Raw genomic sequence first — 13,956 nt, forward strand, 5'->3', positions numbered from 1 at the left:
TAAATGGGAACATACATTGCTTTGAAACTATGAAAAAATTATCATCTTGAAATAATTTTGTGTATCACCACGGGATTCAGATGCCTGATACATGAAAATAGTTGAGAGAATTAGCTAATTTAATCTAGATATTTTAACTGATGTGCATATTTAATTTTGTTTATATTTCTTTTCATTCTGAATTGTTTTAATTTTCCAGATTTTTAGATATATCCGTAATACAGTAGGACAAAAGAATTTGGCATCCAAAACATTGGTGGATCAAAGATTTTTGATTTAACTTCCTGAATAAATAACTTAAAGACTCAGTATAATCATGGCCAAAAAAACTGTCATGATATCAGGTTAGTTTGCCATATTTTTAAAAACTTATAATGCAAACTACTGTGTTTTTGTTTTTTATTTGCTGAGAGATTTATTTTTATAACTTGGGAATATATAACATGATATAATAGAAAATATTGTTTTCCCATTGTGTGTGGTATTTAATGCAGTACATAATAAATTAACACTGACAGTGAGGCCAAAAAAAATCTAAATGTTGCTTTCAGCATAATACTTTTTAATGATAATTAAAACAGTCCCCATCATTTGTCTCTGTAGATTATTTTATAAACTGAGAGCTGCCTGAATCTTCTCACATTGATAAAGTAATTTGATTCCAAGTTTAAGACTAGTTTTCAGTTTGATATTTTCATGTTTTATGTGCTTATGGTTAAATAAATGTTGAAAGATATTTTCAAGTTTACTTAGAAATTTTAAATTGTATTATTGCTGATTCAATTTGCATCATTCTAATTGCTCATCCTGTTTGGCAGTGGATTAATTCACTGTTGGATTAATATGCATCTCATGAAATGATATATTTTCATTCCTTTGTGTACCTGTATTAGGTCAGTATACTCTTTCTATGAAATATATTTGCATTTCTAATATAGTTTACATTTATTAAGTTGTAATGTATGACATTTTTCCCAATATCATTTTTTATACATTTTAATTACTTAATATTTTAAGAGTTCTCTTCCAGAGTTTTGCTTTTCAATTATGTTTAAAGATTGTAAATAACAAACAGTAAGGCTGGGCACTGTGGCTCACGCCTGTAATCCCAGCACTTTGGAAGGCCAAGGCACGTGGATCGCTTCAGGTCAGGAGTTCAAGACCAGCCTGGCCAACATGGCAAAACCCCATCTCTACAAAAAATACAAAAATTAGTTGGATGTGGTGGCCTGTAATCCCAGCTGTTTGGGAGGCTGAGGCACGAGAATTGCTTGAAACCAGGAGGTGGAGGCTGTAGTGAGCCAGATAGCATGACTGTACTCCAGCCAGGATGACAGAGCAAGACCCTGTCTCAGAAAAAACAAAAACAAAACACTGTAAATGTATCATGTTTCTCACTGCTTTCTATGTTAATGCTGTGTAAATACTTAACATGGAATACTGTATAAATATTATATTTTCTCAGATGAAAATATATACTAAAACATTTGGTATTTCTGTTTTCTGTTTCATTAATGTATATCTCATGGAGTAGCATTTAGGAATATAACATTATTGAGGCAGAGGTCCCAGCCATTCCCAAAGTTGAATCTTTTACATTTCCCTGAATCTTGAGGATGACTGAAAAGGAAGTCTTTGAAATTGCAGTTTCTGAAGGATCACAGTACAGGAATGCCTTTATAAAAGCTGCAGAGATAAATACATGTACTGGCATGGATATTTAAAACCACTCACTCAGAAGCATATGAAAGAAATTCAACCATCATTCAACAGAGAAGAAGTTAATTTTAGTGCAAATGTTTTTAAGTATTAAATTTCACAATAAAGGATCAATTCGCTTACTTGCTGATAAATTAAAACAGAGAAAACATTTAAAATCATTCTAAATTAATTTCGTATGATATTTTTATTTGGTTAGGTGCATAAAAATGTGTTCAGATTTTCATACACTGTCGACTCCTTTGTTCACATTGTCACAATTTACATTTCCTGATCATGTGCATAATTATTCACTAGATTCATTACCCTTTGTCTGTTTGTGTAGTACCCAATCACTATACTTTGAATCTTATATCCCTGATTTTACTGATTTTCTAGAAACATTTGATGTCTCTTCATTTCATAATGAAACAAAACCTAGAGAGGTTCTTTATAAGCTGTTGTGTACTTTGTATGCTCCTTAGAAACGTACAGGCCCCTAAAATACTTCTGTAGACCAGTGCCTCTGTTATTAACGGCAGACTTGTAAATGCTTCCTTCTCTGGCATTGCTGTCCTAACTGCCTTTTCAGAAGGTTTTGCTGATTACCTACATTGAGGAACATTCAAAATGATCATTCACTCAGCGCTTGCAAGCATGAAGCATGTATTTTTTTTTTGTAAATATTGACAAATATAAGCTGAGGGGAAATAAATGTTAAGTCAAGGGGCAGTGAGCAGTGTGGCTTAATGGAAAGTGCTCCAAATTTAGCAAAAGAAGCCCTGGATTCAAATTAGAATTTTGCCCATCACTTACAAGCTTTGGTATCTTGAACTAAGTCATTTGCTTCATTCTACATCTCTGCAATGAAAATAATATCCTTTGCTTACCACTTGTTGTAAGGATTAGTTTCATGTGTGTGTGTGTGTGTGTGTGTGAGAGAGAGAGAGAGAGAGAGGATGGGGTCTCACTCTTGTCACCCAGGTTGAAATGCAGTGACACGATTTTGGCCCACTCTAACCTCCGCCTCCTAGGCTGAAGCAGTCCTCCACCTCAGCCTCCCAAGTAGCTGGAACAACAGGTGTGTGCCACCACAGCCAGCTAATTTTTTGTATTTTTTTGTAGAGACAAGGGTTCTCCTGATCAAGAGATTCACCCATCTCGGCCTCCAAAAGTGCTGGGATTACAGGTGTGAGCCACTACACCTGGCCAGGATTAGTTTCTTAAAATGTGCTTTTAACGTTGAGTAAACTATGAATGCTGGAATTTTTATTTTTAGTTTAAAATATCTGCCCCAAAATATATTTTTTATCTTGCTAATAAATTAATAATATGATATTAAAACTCAGATTACTGATGTCAATAACTGACCAATGAAAATTCTGAGCCTGCCTTCTTCCTCAGCCACCCCCAGCTCTGCCAGGAAGAGGCCCAGATGGAGGTCACCGATACACATAAAAGAAGACAACATTCCTGTGGGAGACACAGTTTGTGATAGAGGGTGGAGAGAACAGGAAGAGTGGAGTATTATCTCTGGGAGGGAGGGTTTTTTTCATTTGCTCATTCATTCCAACAATGTTTCTACCTTTTCCCACTCCCCCGCCCCTCAGAAGGGTCTTATAATTTGTAAGGGAAACAGGTAAATTAACCAGTAATTACAGCAATATGAAACGTGCTGCAATACCGGGGTGTGATATTAGGAAAGCTCTTAACTGTACTTCTGGGTCATCAGGGCTTTGACCTCAGAGAAATGGATTTGATCTAAGATTTTAAGATAAACAAAAAAAAAAAACCAGTGCAACCAAAGCATGGAACAGTATGTGCTCAGAGACAAAGCAGCACATGGCAGTTTGGGGCACTACGGGCAGTTTGAATACAGAGTACATGTACTGTTTATATTTTAAAAGTTGTCTGTATAAGATGTTTTGTCATTTTAAGAAACCTTCCCTTCTGGGGAGTGATTGTCCCTCCTGGGGCTCCCCGGTTCTCCTAGACAGCAAAGGACTCAGGTGGGAGCATACCTTTGATATACAAACTATAGACCTGAGCCACACCTCCTCTGTCTGGCCCTGAAACCCTAGGAGACAATGCTCCTCTTCCTTCAATCATCCCAGGACCAGGTAACAGGCAACTAGGGATAGTCTCTGTAGTTTAGAGCACACCGAAATTATTCCAACGAGCTGATCCCAAACTGTTGACCCTGCCCTGCCTTGCCATTTCCTCAGAAACTCCAGTAAGCACCCAGGCTCTTCCCTGGCTCCTGGTACTACTGCCTCCTGACTGGTGCTTTGCCCCGTGGCTGTGCATGGTGTGCCGTGCCATCTGTTTCTAGGACCTGTGAGTGTAAGAAACTTTCCTGTCTCCCCTTGTCATTCTTCACTCATCACTACATAAAAGAACAGAGAACAGTATGTTTGGGGGCTTTGGAGGGCGATGAGGTTGGAAAGGAAAACAGGAGTCACATCATTAAAGGTTTTTATGTTGGGCCACATCTCCATCACCTGCATGGAGTGTTTAACCAAGTTGGAGATAAGTGTTCCTGCTCTCTGTTGCCTGGCTGCATGTTGTGGTTTGCAAGCAAATACATTGCCCCACTGCCCATAAGAGAGGCACCGAGGGTAGTAATTGAGAGCACAGACCCTGGAGTCAGACTGGCCTGTGTTCAAGTCCTGGCTGCACCACTTACTGGCTGTGCAATTTGGGCAAGTCATGATTAAATTTTCTTCTCTGTAAAAGAGATAAATAGTACCTACCTCAAACACTTATTGGGAAGATTAAATGAGTTATTGTGTACAGTGCTTAGAAAAGTGCCTGGCACATAGTAAATGCTATGTGAATATAAGCTGTATAGTAGTAGTAATAGTAGTAGTAGTTCCCATTAATATTTAGTGCAGAAAGAGAGACCCAGATTAGACCCACTAGAGACTACATTAAGACACTCTCATCGCTGGGTGTGCTAGAAGTAGCAATAGACAAACTGCCTGCCACACAGTTGTCTATGGGTTTTAAAAAATAACTGCTTCTGTTATTTTTATAATAGTTATTGCTTCCATTGTAATTATTATTGTTACAAGGAATACATGGCTGTGGCCCAAGGATAAATAGTCACAGATGATCAGTAGAATGAGGTCCAGGGACAAGTCCATGGGTGTGTGGATATGTGTATACACACACATGACAAGGGTGGCATGCAGTGCAGTAAGGGAAAGGTGTTTTTTAGATGTGCCATTGAATATCCCAGTGGAAAAAATGCATACTTCTATGTCATACTTACACAAAAATCAATTTCAGGTAGATGCTAAATCTAAATTTGAAAGGGTAAATGGTAAAGTTTCTAGAAGATAAAAGGGGAATATATTCATGACTTTCATGTAGGTCTTTTAGTTTGTTGTTTTGTTTTGAGACAAGGTCACTCTCTGTTGCCCAGGTTTGAGTGCAGTGGCACAATCATGGCTCACTGTAGACTTGACCTCCCAGGCTCAAACCATCCTCCCACCTCAGCCTCCAGAGTAGTTGGGATTACAGGCACATGCCTCCTTGCTTGGATAATTTTAAATTTTTTTGTAGAGACAGAGTCTCATTATGTTGCCCAGGCTGGACTCAGACTCCTGGCCTCAAGCAATCCTCCAGCCTCAGTCTCCCAAAGCACTAGGATTACACACCTGTGTGTGAGCCACTGCACCTAGCCTGCCAAGATTTCTTAAGACCCCAAAAAGCCTGGGCATGGTATCTCATGCCTGTAATCCCAGCACCTTGGGAGGCTGAGGTGGGTGGATCACTTGATCTCAGGAGTTCAAGACCAGCCTGGGCAACATGGTGAAACACTGTCTGTACCAAAAATACAAAAAATTAGCCAGGTGTGGTGGCATGTGCCTGTAGTCCCAGCTACTCAGGAGGGAGGATCACTTGAGCCCAGGGAGGTGGAGATTGTAGTGAACTGAGATCACACTATTGAACTTCAGCCTGGGTGACACAGTGAGACCCTGTCTGTCTCAAAATAAGACCCAAAAAAAATGAACCATAAAATAAAAGATTGGTAAATTGGACTTTACAATTTGTGGTAAATTTATACTTTTGTAAATTTATATGTGTAAATTTGGAATTTACCTTAAAATCAGGAACACTGTACATCAGAAGACCCCATTATAAGAATGAAAAGGCAAACCTCAATCTGAGAAAAAAAAATTGCAAACAGATTGGACAAAGCACTCCTGTCCTGAATAAAGAACTCATCAAATCAATAAGGAAGACAGGCAACACAATAGAAAAATGAGCAAGACTCAAGTAGCCTTCCCTCAAAAGGTTTCCAAATGACCAATAAACACCTGTGAAAAGTGCTCAACCTTGTTAGTCATAAGAAAGCAAAATAAAACCATGTGATACCACTACAAAACCAACAAAATGGCTAAAAGTTAAAAATTTAAAATACCATGTGTGGGCAAGAATGTGTGGAGCAAAAGAACTTTCATACTGTTTACTATGTAAAGTGAGGGGATTCGCGTTAATCTGTAACTTTTGGTTGGACTATCCTGAATCTTAAAGACAGGAAGACTCGAAGCCTTTGCAGTTTGTATTTGACCAAACCCATGGCTGACAGCAGATGGCAGTGGAGAGCACAGTAACCATTTCAGGACCGGGCTGGGGCCCTTCTGACTGTAGCTCAAAGGTAGGTGTGCTCACAGGACGGCAGAGGCAAAAGGAACGCCATTCTCCCGTCCTCCACTTCACTCTTTGTCCCCCTCCTAACTTCTGTTGCCTCTCCCTTTACTGCACCAGAGTGCTGGGCAGCTCAGATGACTACAGCGCATTCTAAATCTAGTGCTGAGTTTTTAAAACCCAGGTTAGGGAATTGATTCCTAAAATAAAGATGATATACTTTCATCCATCTCCTAGGGAATAGGGTCACAAAACAAGTCATGCTTCAGAAAAAATTTAAGAACGAATTATCTAATGATTCGGGAATCTTCCTTCATTTTAATGAAATATATATTACATTAAAATCTCTTTAAAAATCAAACTCTCATCTAAAGTATATAATGCCCTTTTTCTATATACAATTTCCCCAAATGGGACACTAGGTGCTAAGGATATGGAGGTAGATAAGACATTGCCTCTACTTTTACAGAGCTTATAGTTAAAAGACAGAACAACAAATCAATAAAAGCATAGTAAGTACTGTGTTCTTATCCTATTGCTTCTGTAACAAATTACCACAATTGAGTGGCTTAAAGCAACATAAAAGTATCATCTTACAATTCTGGGCGGCAGAAGTCTGAAATGGGTTTCACTGCACTGAAATCAACTTGTCAGCCTGTCTGGGTTTCTTCTGGAGGCTCTAAGGAAGACCCCCTCTTTGACTTGCAAGGACTTCTGTGATTACATTGGGCCCACTGGATAATTCAGGATAATTTTCCCCATCTCAAGATCCTTAGCTTAATCACATTGGCAAAGTCTCCTTTGCTGTGTAAAGTAACATATTTATAGGCTCTGGGGATTAGGACCTGGATTTTTTTATTTATTTATTTTTGTGGGTGGGTAGGGCTGTGTGGGGGCGTTATTTTGCCTAATATAGAACACTATCTGTCTGTAGGGCACAAGAACATAAAACTAGCATACTTAACGATAGTTTGGGTAGTCTGGAAAGGCCTGTGAAAGGGATACTTTAACTGAGACAAAGCAAGAGCAGAAGCTGGCCAGGACTGTAGGATGGTAATGTGGCTGAAATTTTCCAGATAGAAGGAACAGCATGTGCAAAGGCCCTGATGTGGGGGCATCCTTGTCTACAGTGGGTCTAGATTGACCATTTGACAGAATTGACCAGATTCGAAAAGGGATTTACTTAGAGTCAAGAATATAGTTTCAAAGTAAGAAGAAAATTAAGTGCCTTACTCCATTTTATTCGGGTTTTCAGTCTTCCCCATTACAGCAAACAGAACAAGATTTTGTCTTTTTTTTTTTTTTTTAGCTAGCTGAATGTCGTTCAATCCACTGAACAGTTCTCATTTTTTAGAGCCTCTCTCAAAGCCGTCATTACACACAGTTTTCAAAGGATTGTTACCTAGAAGGGTGACAGACCAAGCTCAGAACACAAAGCCAAAGTCAGTGATCTAATCCTGTTTGGGAAAGTTCTGCTCCTTGCTGGGGTCAGCTATTATTCTGATCTTGTTTTCATGTTGGCAGTTTTCTTTTGCAGCTGCTCTCATTGTGAGGAGTTAAGGGACAGCTGGTAGCAGACCAGGACTTTAAAAAAAAGGTTTTAAAATGAATCATAGAGTTCTTTTTCCTCTTATGTCACTTATTGAGCTTTGAAACTGAAGCCAGCTGATTGGAGATAATCATGGCCAGTGTGTGCATGGTGCTTTGATTTTTGATATTTTAATAAGAATTTAGATGGCTTTCCATATATTCTTGTTAGCTACCTTGTATCACACGAGCACAACAATGCCAGCTGCCAGAGAGACTCATCAAATTGACATTTTAAATATTTCTGTAAATTACTAGAACATTTTAGCTTTAACTCCTGGAGGGTAAAAGGCTATAAGATTTTATGCACAAGAGTATCTGTCCTGTTCTCTAAAGAAAATGGAACTCCAAACCCATTCCTCTTATTCTGTCTGCTCTCCTCGGTTATAAAGCTGCAGGAAGAGCCATGATTTAATCACTTTTTTTTTCTGCATGCTTAGGATAAAGAGGCACAGTAGAATTATAGCTGAGAGCAAAGACTTTGAATTCTGAAAGGCCTGGCTTTGAATTCCCAACTTCTCTATTTCCTTTGCATATGATCATAAGCAAACTCTCTCACCTCTATGAGCCTCTTTTTATGTTGTTTTTGTTTGTTTGTTTTGAGATAGGGTCTCACTCTGTTGCCCAGGCTGGAGTGCAGTGGAGCAATCTCGACTCACTGCAACTTCTGCCTGCGGGTTCAAGCAATTCTCCCACCTCAGCCTCTTGAGTAGCTGGGATTACAGGCATGTGCCACGATACCCAGCTACTTTTTGTATTTTTAGTAGAGACAGGGTTTTACCATATTGGCCAGGCTGGTCTCGAACTCCTGACCGCAAATGATCCACCCACTTTGGCCTCCCACAGTGCTGGGATCACAGGCATGAGCCACCACACCCAGCCTATGAGCCCCTTCTTTATCTGTCAACCTGGGTAATATCTGCCTCAAGAGGGTTGTCATAAGGATTGAAGGAGACAATAGAAGTACAGTTGTTAGCACGGTGCCAGGAATAGGTCAGTATACAACGAATATAGTACGTCATTATGACTGAACTATTAATTTGACAGCCACAAAACAAATTCATGTGACACATTTACTTATTTGACTGCTTCTGTGGTATGCCTGAGGTGAGTGTAGGTGCGACATTCCAGAGAAGGAGAGCTGGCGCAAGGACAGTGCTCCAGAAAAAACAGTAATAGTTTCAACTGACCACAGGATCAATATGGAACAACACTGGGATGAGACTGTTAATGTAATTTAAGGCCACATTAATTGAGTGTCCAAAATAAAGAAGGAAATGACCCCACTGGGTGCTATTCACACCTTATTCATGGTATTGTTTCTTTTTCTGAACGTGTCTGGCTCTAAGTACTTTGATAATCGGATTTTATTGGGAGGGTGGTGATCAGGATGGTGAAGGATGCTGAGATGCCCATGAAGCATAATAGAAGGAACTAGAGAAAAAATGAACCAGAACCATGATGGTGTTCTTCAAACATTTGTCCCGTGGAAGGAGTTAATATCCATATAGCTCCCAAGTGCAGAACTAGGCTCAATGAATGAAAGCGATGAAGTGGTGAATTTCAGCTCAAGAGGGAAGAATTTTCAGATAATTTAGAGCTGCTCAAATATTAATGGCTTCGTGACATTTAGGTCCTTCTGCATATGCGTTATGGAAATGAGACAGGGATGCTGAGAGAGGTTATCTCTCTTGGGGGAGGGACAGACCACATGGATTGAACCATCCTTTCTCAATTGACCATTTGAGTGTACACATAAAGCCTTCTCATACAAAGTTACAACATCGAAGGAGGCTATTTGGCCTCCTATGATGGTGAGCTCTGAGAACTGAAATAAGAAACCTTAAAGCTAACTGCCTTACAGGCAGAATAACTGGATCATAATAGACTCATTTCTATAGTTGTACTATATTGGGAAGTATAACTTATTCCATAATGATGTGTTCAGTAAGTCATTAAGTAACAAGCGTTGTTAATCCTGTCTTTTTTTTTGAGTCAGAGTCTCGCTCTTTCGCCCAGACCGGACTGCAGTGGCGCTATCTTGGCTCACTGCAAGCTCTGCCTCCCAGGTTCACGCCGTTCTCCTGCCTCAGCCTCCCAAGTAGCTGGGACTACAGGCGCCTGCCACCGCGCCCGGCTAATTTTTTGTATTTTTAGTAGAGACGGGGTTTCACCGTGTTAGCCAGGATGGTCTTGATCTCCTGACCTCATGATCCGCCCGCCTCGGCCTCCCAACGTGCTGGGATTAGTTAATCGGGCCTTGAGGGACTCTGTAAATAAGTGGGTTAGGAAAGAATCTGAAATGATGGGGATAAAGTGAAAGCTGTGTGACTCAATTCTTCTTCCTCCCAAAAGAAATGGGCTCCAAGGTTAGATACATGTTTAATTGGGTAGTAGAAAGTACACTGAACTGGAAGTTCAAAAATTTAGGTTTTAGTCCTATTTCTGTTGATAACTAGACCTTGGCTAAATCAGTTACACTTTCTAGGCTTCTGTTTCATTTATAAGCCCAATGGTCTCTAAGTCCTCTTCTTTCCCTAATGTCATGATCCACAATTGATAACCTTCTACATGTAAATGCTGGATGAAGATGATTAATGTTCATTAGAGCCCATGTGTTCTTGGACATGTCATTTATCCTAAAATTTAGTTTTATATATTTTTATGTTTATTTATTTATTATTATTATTTGAGATAGAGTCTCGCTTTTGTCGCCCAGGCTGGAGTGCGTTGGTGCAATCTCGGCTCACCGCAACCTCTGCCTCCCAGGCTCAAGCGATTCTCCTCCCTCAGCCTCCCAAGTAGCTGAGATCACAGGTGCATGCCACCATGCCCAGCTAATTTTTTGTATTTTTAGTAGAGACAAGGTTTCACCATGTTGGCCAGGCTGGTCTCAAATTCCTGACCTCAGGTGATCTGCCCACCTCAGCCTTCCAGAGTGCTGGGATTACAGACGTGAGCCACCCCACCTGGCCAGTTTTATATATTTTTAAATGGCAGATAATAATCTTGAGAAGGTGAGCATGGCAGAATTTATAAAAAGTACATCAGTTTAAACTCAGACAACATATAGGAAAAATTGTTATGACCTTGCCATTTAAACATGACCCACAGTATGAATTATGCTGCAGCAAAGCTCTGAATTATTATCTCAAAATAAATCAACCTGTAGGAGGATATTGATAGTTGCCTGTGGAATATCCATTCTCCCCTTCTTCATTTTATTTTATTTTATTTTTTAAAAAAGAGGCAGAGTCTCACTCTGTCATCCAGGCTGGAGTGCAGTGGTGCAATCATAGCTCGCTGCAGCTGTAGCCTACCAGGCTCAGCCTGGGAGGGTGGCAAGCCATCCTCCTGCCTCAGCCTCCTGAGTAGCTGGGACTACAGGCATGTGCCACCATGCCTGCCTAATTTTTGTATTTTTTCTTTTTTTTTCTTTGTATTTTTTGCCTAATTTTTTGGCTGCCTAATTTTTGTAATTTTTGTAGAGATGAGGATCCCACTGTGTGGCCCAGGCTGGTCTTCAACCCCTGTGCTCAAGCAATCTTCCTGCCTCGGCTCCCAAAGTGTTGGGATTACAGGCATGAGCCACCGTGCCTGGCTTCCCTTTTTTTTTTTTTTTTTTTTTCTACTATGGAACACTGGTTTCATTTGGGATGGAATCTGCTCAGTTTCCACTGTGGCTAAGAAACCCTGTTTCATGGTGGCCAATGAGAGGCAAGCAGAAGTCTGCTGATGGGGCCTCTGAGAAGGCTATTGATTTCCTCATAAAAAGGAATAAACATGCTAGTATACACTTTTTGCCCTTCTTCTGTCTTCCTGCCTGGAATGTGTTCATGATGCCTGGAGATGCAGGAGCATGAGGATGCACAGCAGGCGGGTAGAGAAGCTGGGTCTTTGACCACTATCTTGAGCAGCTGTGCCAGCCCCAGGCTGCATCCACTTCTTGTTATTGGGAAGGACAAAGCCCTATTTACAGACAAGTCTCTATTCCATGCAGCTTAATGCAATCCTGACTCATAAAGTACCTCCAAACTGCTGCTCCCCAGTTGTTCCATGTCAGGTATGCCATAGTATGAACTTATTTCACTTGACACCCTCCAGAAGGTCCTACCTCTTAAAAGAACATGTAGCCATATGCTTTCAGTGTTTTCAGAGAAGACACCATCACCATCACCACCATCATCATCATCATCACTCCCAACAACAACAAGAACAACAAGCAAGGAGTAAGTATTTACAATGTGTCTTAAGGAACTCTTGATTAATTGACTGACTTCAAGCAGCACTACTTAATTCAGGAACACTTACCAAGAGAAAAGAAGCCAGGGGCAGTGGCTCATGCCTGTAATCCCAACACTTTGGGAGGCCAAGGTGGGTGGATTGCTTGAGGTCAAAAGTTCAAGACCAGGCTGACCAACATGGCAAAACCCCATCGCTAATAAAAATACAAAAAATAGCCTGTAGTCCCAGCTACTCGGAGAGGCTGAGGCAGGAGAATGGCGAGAACCCAGGAGGCGGAGCTTGCAGTGAGCCGAGATCACACCACAGAATTCCAGCCTGGGTGACAGAGCAAAACTATCTCAAAAAAAAAAAAAAAAAGTATTAACTCACTTTCTTGAATAGCCCTTTTAAGAGTTATACCTATATGTTTTGCCATAAAACTATATTTAACTTCTAAGAAGGCAAACAAAAGTATCGTTAGTCAAGTGTTTAGTTCATTTTTATTATAACATATTTCATGTTATATTTATGTTAACACTAGTTGTTTTAATGGCTATTCATTTTTTAGCATATTGGAGTCTCTTGTAACATTATGTGTATATGACATTTATGCCTATTTTATAGACATTAAGAAATAATTTTACAATTTGAGGTAACTATATAAGTTAATACTTATCTTTGCTTTTATGACATGTGGTTGGTTCTATTTATGGCTTATGTGATGCTGAGTTATTGGTCAGGATGCCACTCTGTTATAATCATTGTCCTAGGAGGAAAATAGGCTCTTCCTTGTACTAGTACACCTGTCGCAGTGTCCAGGAGTGCCTGCACTCCATTCAAGGGCAGAAATAGGCATAGTTTTCTTCTTCCTGTAAGGTTTTGTCACTGTATGTCCCGGATGGACAGAATAAACTACTTTCTTGAACTCTCTCAAGTCTTTCCTCAAAATCAAGAGATTTCCTTTATCGGTGCTCTGTGTGTGTGTGTGTGTGTGTGTGTCTGCGTGTGTGTATCTTTTCACTAATCAGCCATGTTCACTTCCCAAGCACTAACACTTGCTACAGCACCTCCACTCCTGCTCACTGGATCTACTCCTCTGACTCCCTCTAAGCATGGCCACATCCCTCAAATGCAGCCGGGGGCCTCGTCTCCCTGTGATCGCATAGGCTTAGAGCTGGTTGGCTCCTCAGTTCCTCTATGGTTCCCACAAGAAATGCAGTTTCACCAAGCGTTCTGTGATTTTTGTTTTTACCTTTATTTCTTTTTTTTTTATTATTATTATACTTTAAGTTTTAGGGTACATGTGCACAATGTGCAGGTTTGTTATATATGTATCCATGTGCTATGCTGGTGTGCTGCACCCATTAACTCGTCATTTAGCATTAGGTATATCTCCTAATGCTATCCCTCCCTGCCCCTGCACGCCACAACAGTCCCCAGAGTGTGATGTTCCCCTTCCTGTGTCCATGTGTTCTCATTGTTCAATTCCCACCTATGAGTGAGAACATGCGGTGTTTGGTTTTTTGTCCTTGCGATAGTTTACTGAGAATGATGTTTTCCAGTTTCATCCATGTCCCTACAAAGGACATGAACTCATCCTTTTTTTGGCTGCATAGTATTCCATGGTGTATATGTGCCACATTTTCTTAATCCAGTCTATCGTCGTTGGACATTTGGGTTGGTTCCAAGTCTTTGCTATTGTGAATAGTGCCGCAATAAACATATGTGTGCATGTGTCTTTATAGCAGCATGATTTATAGTCCTTTGGGTATATACCCAGTAATGGGATGG

General features: G+C 40.2%; 1 protein-coding gene across 6 annotated transcripts in view; it reads left to right on the forward strand.

Moving 5' to 3' along the window:
* Window positions 1-3,889, forward strand: part of TMEM67 (transmembrane protein 67) — a 66,318-nt gene extending 62,429 nt beyond the window's left edge. For 4 of the 6 annotated variants that reach the window (XM_055286761.2, XM_055286758.2, XM_055286759.2 and 1 more), the window contains one exon: window positions 200-1,891. In XM_055286761.2, coding sequence (XP_055142736.1) covers window positions 200-280 — 81 coding nt within the window. In that variant the 3' untranslated portion in view covers window positions 281-1,891. Of the gene's footprint in view, window positions 1-199; window positions 3,047-3,102 lie in introns of those variants that run through there. The other 2 variants (XR_008659032.2, XR_010121924.1) reach the window with 2 other exon arrangements.
* The last annotated feature ends 10,067 nt before the right edge of the window (window positions 3,890-13,956 follow it).

This window comes from Symphalangus syndactylus, chromosome 7 (assembly GCF_028878055.3).
Source record: "Symphalangus syndactylus isolate Jambi chromosome 7, NHGRI_mSymSyn1-v2.1_pri, whole genome shotgun sequence".
In the NCBI taxonomy this organism is placed as follows: Eukaryota; Metazoa; Chordata; class Mammalia; order Primates; family Hylobatidae; genus Symphalangus; species Symphalangus syndactylus.